Source organism: Hippocampus comes, unplaced genomic scaffold (genome assembly GCF_001891065.2).
Source record: "Hippocampus comes isolate QL1 unplaced genomic scaffold, H_comes_QL1_v1.1 scaffold301, whole genome shotgun sequence".
In the NCBI taxonomy this organism is placed as follows: Eukaryota; Metazoa; Chordata; class Actinopteri; order Syngnathiformes; family Syngnathidae; genus Hippocampus; species Hippocampus comes.
In genome coordinates, this window is record NW_017805928.1 from 402,600 (window position 1) to 409,979 (window position 7,380).

Here is a 7,380-nt window from a genome sequence, read left to right on the forward strand (position 1 = left end):
GTTAAAAAACCATTTTTTTTTTTTTTTTTTTAGCCCAGCTTCGGTCTCAAGACACATTTTTTCCGCATGTAAACATGTGTGTGTGACCTGCACAGCCTGGCTGGCGTCGCTGAGGTGCTGCAGGACGCCCAAGCACACCACGCACACGCCCTCGCCCTCGTCCTCGTCCGCCGCTTCCTCCGACTCCAGTCTGCTTCTTTTGCGAGCCGGTTCCAATTGGCCGACATTCTGGCAATCGTGGTTTTCCTCCGCGAAGGCTCGAAGTTGCCTGAGCGTTTCCTGTTCCACAGCAAAACACATTTCCGCGCTCACGACGGCGCTTTTTTTGCACGCCATTTCTTCAAGCAAAATGTCAGCATCTCGCCCAATGACGGAGTTCTTTCTCGTGTGTCACTGAATGTTTTCATCCAAGTGAAGGAAAGTGCATGCCCTGCCCCGACGGGAAGTTCGTGTCCAATCCTAATAATCCTAAGGTTACATGTCTGCGGTGCTGCGTACCCGGCGGCCGTGCCTGTAGGCGTCCGGGACTCCGATGCAGCAGAACCTGAGCACGCAGCGAGCGCAGCAGCCGGACGCCAACAGCTTCCCGACGATCGCCTTGTCCTTCTCCTTCAGGGGCAACATCTCCTGCTCACACGTCAAACACACACACAGCTGATTCCGTCTGCAGCCTACCGACACCCCGTCCGATGTACGCGACGATCCGAATCTCGACAGAAGGCGCATTCGCGACAGTCCGATGGATCGTTTCGTCGATCGACCCCACGGTCTTGTCGGGATCGCGATGGAAAAAGGGGCGCGAATCTCACCGCGGGTTTGAAATGACGGCTTTCTTCAAAAACGCTTCATTTGGAAGACGACGCGACTGGGATCTTGGCTCGGCGTCGTATGACGTCGCGGCTCGTCCTCGCGCTAGCTTTTTAGCTTTGGCGCCGAGCGACCGCCTTCGGGAGGCTGACGAAGCGCGCGCTCGCTCACGCGGCGACCGGGAGGCAAATCAAAATCGCACGCTTCTCCGACAAGAAAATCACAATGGCTTCGAGGTGTCCGCTCGTACCCGAACGCGAGGCAAAACCGCTTCCGGTCCTCGTGGTTCAAGCCGAGCAGGCCTCGCAATCGAACCGGAGCGGCTCGATTTCTTTCGGCCGCCATTCTGCGCCGACGGGCGTTTTCCAGTACGTCGTTCGAATCACAAGTCGTATCAACATCGAGTGTGGCCGGCGATGAAAATGACATTTTGAGTGTGTTAACCGACGAGGCTCAAATTGCACACGTACTAAATGGTCTCCACACCTTGGACGTCGCACATTCAATCACATTCATTTAGGTTTGGTTTTTCAGAATCAGAATCGCCTTTACTGTCATTGTATTCCATGCAACGAAATTTGGGTGCCACTCCTTCATGCATTTCGTCAAAAAAAAAAAAATCAAATCGAATCAAGTGCGAGTTGCCTCTACTCCTTTCTAAACACGTAGTTCATCGCCACTTGCTTTCCCTACCTAACGACGCGCTTTGGTTTTTTCTTCTTTTTCCACGTTGGGCGAAAGCGTTCCCGTAATCTCAAGTGCGATGTGTCGTTTCGGTGCTCGGCAAGTGCTGTCTCGCGACGTCATCATTGCGCGCCCTCTTCTCGGCGACTCTGGAAGCTTCCGAGTTGTCTCGGGCGGACGTCCGAAAATCCTCTTCCATCCCAAACCCAGGCGCCACATTTCATCTCGGGGACTCGTCGTTCCTGTCGTGAAGGCCCCCCCCGACATTTTCCACCGAGTATCAAGTCGCGATGCCCGAAGCGATGGCTGCGCCGAAGGCTCCAAACGGAGGCAGAAACAAAGGAGGGGCGTACGTGGACCGCGACAAGCCGGCTCAGATCCGCTTCAGCAACATCTCTGCCGCCAAAGGTAGTTGAAAGCCCGCCGAGTGTCGCAGTTCGGGCCGGGCCGGAGACCGTTTCGCGTCCCGATGCCATTCGGCTCACGTGCGGTCGCGCAAAACGAGTCATTTCCGAGCGGTCTTTGAACGTCTTCAGTTCGGGCCCGAAGGCTTTTTCGTTCGCGACGACGTGTCGATCGATTCGTTCTGCGCGGTCGATCGCTCGCGTGAATAAACGACGATTGAAGTCTGTAGCGTCTGATAACGGGAACCCCTGTTGTCGATCCAGCCGTGGCCGACGCCATCAGAACCAGCCTGGGGCCCAAAGGAATGGACAAGATGGTCAGTGAAGGCGTCGCGCCAACTCCGCAAGTGGCTCTTGGGCGCCCCCGGTGACACTCCACTGCTCCTCTTCCTTGATTTTTTTTTTTAGATCCAGGACGAGAAAGGAGACGTGACCATCACCAACGACGGAGCCACCATTTTGAAGCAGATGCAGGTGCTGCACCCCGCCGCCAAGATGGTACGTTCCGCCCCGACGCGTCCTTGCCCCCCCTCCCTGGACGGTGCGCGTCTCCAACACCGGCTGACGGCGCTCGCGTGTCTTGCAGCTGGTGGAGCTGTCCAAAGCTCAGGACATCGAGGCGGGCGACGGCACCACGTCGGTGGTGGTGATCGCCGGCGCCCTCCTTGACGCCTGCTCCAAACTGCTCCAAAAAGGTCAGAAATGAAAGACGTTCACGAGCGACGTTCGCTGATTTTTCTTCCCCCCCCAAAGCCGTGTATTGGCACCGATAGTCTCTCTCGAGTGCCTCGGCGATAACGGATGCGCGCTAGGATGTTTTTGAGGCGTCCATTTTGTTGAATGGACCTGATGACAAGGAAATTGCGAACAGAGACCATCGGCCGTTGTATTTGATTTTTTTTTTTTTTTTTTCAGGCATCCATCCCACCATCATCTCCGAGTCCTTCCAGAAGGCGGCGGACAAGGGCGCGCAGGTGCTGACGGCCATGAGCCGGCCGGTGCAGCTGAGCGACCGTGAGACGCTGCTCAACAGCGCCGCCACCTCGCTGTGCTCCAAGGTGGTGTCGCAGTATTCCAGCCTGCTGGCCCCCATGAGCGTGGACGCCGTCATGCGCGTCATCGACCCCGCCGCCGCCACCGGCGTCGACCTGCAGGACATCAAAGTCATCAAGAAGCTCGGGTGAGCTCCCCCCGAGTTCTGATCAAAGCCACTCCTGCCCTCTAGTGGCAATTAGGCAAGACTGAAAATGCTCGGCCCCCGGAGGACGATGAAAAGTCCGGTTCGTTTACCGCCAACTGGGGGGGCGCAATATGTGCCCGTTTCAGGGGCACCATCGACGACTGCGAGCTGGTGGACGGCCTGGTGCTGACCCAGAAGGTGGCGAGCGCCGGCGTCAGTCGAGTGGAGAAAGCCAAGATCGGCCTGATCCAGTTCTGCTTGTCTGCGCCCAAAACGGACGTGAGTGGCCTCGGGAGGGAGGGCGCGGCCGCCCGCCCACCGCGCGCGCGGACGTTGACGTCTTTGCTTTCCCTGCAGATGGACAACCAGATCGTGGTGTCGGACTACGCCCAGATGGACCGCGTGCTGCGCGAGGAGCGCGCCTACATCCTCAACATGGTCAAGCAGATCAAGAAGGCCGGCTGCAACGTGCTGCTCATCCAGAAGTCCATCCTCAGGTGCGGCCAAAAGTCGCCACCGTAAACGGGGTCGCGGGGGCGAGCGTTTGGCCGAAGTTGACGTTGACGAGCCCCGCCCCCCTTTTGATTGCGGCCCCGCAGGGACGCCCTGAGCGACCTGGCCCTGCACTTCCTCAACAAGATGAAGATCATGGTGGTGAAGGACATCGAGAGGGAGGACATCGAGTTCATCTGCAAGGTGAGCGACGCCGGCCGGCCGGCCGGCGCCCTCTGCCGGTGCGCCGAGCCATTTTTTTTTTTCCACGCTTGTGAGTTTTGGGGTCCTGATTTTAGTTGTCCTATCGTCGCACGCGTTCAAAATCCAAAACGCCTAAACCGGTCGAACGACGTGTCTCTTCAGACCATCGGCACCAAGCCCGTCGCCCACATCGACCACTTTGTTCCCGAGATGCTCGGCGCCGCCGAGACGGCGGAGGAGGTCCACCTGGACGGCTCGGGCAAGCTCATCAAGGTGCGCGGCCGGCCGGCAAACCGGGAAAATCGATACAATTGAACGCCGCGCTCCCTCGTTCACCGAATGTCCCCCTTCCGCCGCCCTCAGATCACCGGCTGCGCCAACCCCGGCAAGACGGTGAGCATCGTGGTGAGGGGCTCCAACAAGCTGGTCATCGAGGAGGCCGAGAGGTCCATCCACGACGCCCTCTGCGTCATCCGCTGCCTGGTCAAGAAGAGGTCCGCCCCCGCCGCCGCTCTCCTTTCGCTCACGATCCAACAGATCGCCGCCTTTGTCGCTTGAGTCCACCGAGGTTTTTTTCCTCGACCCTCCTTTCAAAGGCGCCCCGACACATGTCCTTGGTGCCGGGGCGTAACACGTGGAGGCACATGAACAGTGACGCGCTCGCCCCGGTTTCTCACGTCAACCCGGCGAGGGAAGGGGGAGGGGCTCGCGCGCCCACACACACACACACACACACACACACACACACACGTCGAGTCGGCGGCCAAGTTAAGCGGAGCCAAAAATGTCGTCGCGTCCCCCGCCAGGGCCCTGATCGCCGGCGGCGGCGCCCCCGAGATCGAGCTGGCGGTGCGGCTGGCCGAGTATTCGCGCGCGCTGGCCGGCATGGAGGCGTACTGCGTGCGGGCGTACGCCGACGCCCTGGAGGTGATCCCGTCCACGCTGGCCGAGAACGCCGGCCTCAACCCCATCTGCACCGTCACCGAGCTGCGCAACAGGCACGCCCAGGGAGAGAAGATGGCCGGCATCAACGTGCGCAAGGTGAACGCAAAGCAAACGTGGGCTCTCTCTCCCTCCCGGCATGTCGTTGACACGTTGTCTCGTTTGTCCACGCCGGCCGGCGTCAGGGCGGGATCTCCAACATCCTGGAGGAGCTGGTGGTGCAGCCCTTGCTGGTGTCCATCAGCGCCCTCACCTTGGCCACGGAGACTGTGCGCAGCATCCTCAAGATCGACGACGTGGTAGGACCGAGCCCCCCGAGCCCCTCCTTCACGCCACGTTTGCATTCGTTCCATTCGTCGCTCATCGTCGCGCTCTTTCTTGTTTGCAGGTCAACACCCGATAATTTTGGCGAGGCGCCGCCGACCCGCCCGAAGCTCTTGATAGGTTGCTTAAGTTAATAAAAGACTTTGTTTGCGGAATGACACAAGTGCCTCTCTTGGTCCGTCCTTATTTTTTCTTGGGGGGGGGGGTTGAAGAACAGCTTCATGATCTGCCATCCAAATGAGCTCAGAAAACAAATGATAGGGCAGATTTTTTTTTTTTTTTATATAAGGCTTTAATCTTCATCTTGAATGAAATAAGAATAAGCACACAAATGAAGACGCGGATGTCAGGTTTCTGCGGAGACCAGAGGAGGGGAGGGACCCTTCCTGATTGGCCAACAACTAATGGCGCCAAGTTCAAAGATCCTCCGGGGAGCGACAGGAGTCACCGCCTCGTCGCTCTGAATCCGACGGCAGTTGCTCGCTTGCTCTCGGCCTCCCAACAAGTGTCTTGTTCGGGAATTCGCGCTTCCTCAGTTAGTAGCTAAGTTGTTCGTTCTTATATTAGTTAGTTTTCGGGTAAATCCTTTGTTCGCGTGCCAGCTTTTGCCGCCTTTTGTTTGTTTTTTGTTGTTGTTGTTGTTCAATATACTCTTATTTGCTTCTCTGTAATGGTCTGCGAAACGGCCCTTTTTAAATAAAGGGTGTGTTTTGTTTTGAGTACAATTCACGTCGCATAAGTAGTCGATTGCTGAGTTGATCGATAACGTCATCTTGAGTTGCATCCCTACATTCAGTTCGAGTTGTAAAGATTGGAAAGTACTGGAATTGATTCTATCTATGTTGAATGCGACACGCCCGTCATGTAACGTCACTTCCTTTTGACAACGTGATGGCTTCCGTTGCTCGGCAACGACTGCTTCCTTTAATCTTTGAGGCTGACGCCCCCGCCCCCCCAACTGTTGCTTTGCTCTGTAGGGCCCCCGGAGCACTTTGGCCCGCGTACTCCCGTACTTTTTGTTTTGTCGGGGTTGTCTTGTGACTGTTTCACACGCGTCAGATGTGATGGCCAACGCGTACCGGAACAACGCGCTGGTGACGTCGTGTCTTCAGCGGCCGGTGGACCCGCACACCGGGGCGCCGCTGGCCTCCTACGAGCGGGACGAAGGACCGCTCAACTCGGAGCCGACTCACTCGGACAACCGCGGCGGCTACCGCGAGGACGAGGACGAGGTAAGGGTGACAAAGTCGAGCTCAATGGCCGCGCGCCGTGAGTGACCGCACTTGAAAGGCCGCTTTCGCACTGTCGCCTCAAAATGGACTTTGAGCACTTTGTCCCAACGAGTAGAAATTAAGTCACCCCCTGAAGCTCTTATTCGCACTAATATTAGCTTTTACAGCTGAACGCAAACAAAACAAAACACTGCAATGACCGTGATTTCACGGTTCCATTCCAATGAGTCGGGCCAGTTGCCTTGTTTCGACTTTTGGGGCACGGCGGTGTTCCACAGAGTTCTCTTTTGGGCCACCCCCGTTTACTGGTTGGGATGCCGGCACACGGGACAATATAAAAAATTTAAAAAAAACCTAAAATATGGATTTTTATGCCAGCCCCGATGTGTGCGTTGGCTTCAACCCCCCCCCCCCCCACACACACACACACACACTACCATTGTGAAGTACAGATTAGTTGGATTGAATTTTGAAAGACATTTGGTTTGGTTTTCAAATGTTTATTGAGTAGGAGTGGAACGATTGCCAAAAACAATGAATCCGTTTTGGGATGCATAGAAGTGGAAATTCTCCCCAACCCGAAAGCCCGAAATGAGGCAAGCCCCCCAACTGAAAAAGTTCTGAAGAAATAACAAGCGGCGACATTTTTCTGCGCTTTGGCAAAATTTATCAAAGTGCAAGCGATGTGCATGCTTTTCTTGGCGGCCTTCATTTGTCTGTTCGTGGGCAAGATTAGACAGCGTGGGTGGTAGTCGTGCTCCTAATCCCTCACCCGCGCCCCCCCCCGCCCGGGACATCGGGCTTCTGGAGGCCGCCTGACCTGACGCCGCCATGTTAAGCCGCCCTCATCAGCCCTAATCGGCTTCGATGTACTGTACTCGGACGCTGACGCGCATCGGAGCTCGCCACGCTCCGCAATATATATATTCATGTCGTGACTTGAAGTCCCATTTGGCCGGAGCCCCGCCCCCCAGGCCTCGGATCCGCCTCCGGCGCCGCAGGGTGCTTTGTGTTTGACGCCGGTTTGGTCTGCCCCCCCCCCGACCCCCAGGTGGCGCGCGGAGACGCCGGCGACGAGGAGGGCGGGGCCCGGGCCGCGCCCGGCGAGCGC

General features: G+C 57.1%; 2 protein-coding genes across 2 annotated transcripts in view; both read left to right on the forward strand.

Annotated features, from left to right (window-relative positions):
• Window positions 1-1,600: 1,600 nt before the first annotated feature.
• On the forward strand, window positions 1,601-5,197 carry cct4 (chaperonin containing TCP1, subunit 4 (delta)). Its single transcript, XM_019889670.1, has 13 exons — window positions 1,601-1,899; window positions 2,160-2,212; window positions 2,304-2,393; window positions 2,482-2,590; window positions 2,811-3,075; window positions 3,222-3,354; window positions 3,433-3,572; window positions 3,675-3,771; window positions 3,934-4,044; window positions 4,135-4,265; window positions 4,578-4,812; window positions 4,899-5,012; window positions 5,102-5,197. Exons 1-13 carry the CDS (start codon window positions 1,782-1,784, stop codon window positions 5,114-5,116), a joined length of 1,611 nt encoding a protein of 536 aa, XP_019745229.1. The 5' UTR covers window positions 1,601-1,781; the 3' UTR covers window positions 5,117-5,197.
• A 594-nt stretch (window positions 5,198-5,791) lies between these two features.
• The window catches only part of fam161a (FAM161 centrosomal protein A), a 5,189-nt gene continuing 3,600 nt past the window's right edge, over window positions 5,792-7,380 (forward strand). Inside the window, exons 1-2 of the mRNA XM_019889634.1 lie at window positions 5,792-6,269; window positions 7,321-7,376. Coding sequence (XP_019745193.1) covers window positions 6,102-6,269; window positions 7,321-7,376 — 224 coding nt within the window. The 5' untranslated portion in view covers window positions 5,792-6,101. The remainder of the gene's footprint in view (window positions 6,270-7,320; window positions 7,377-7,380) is intronic.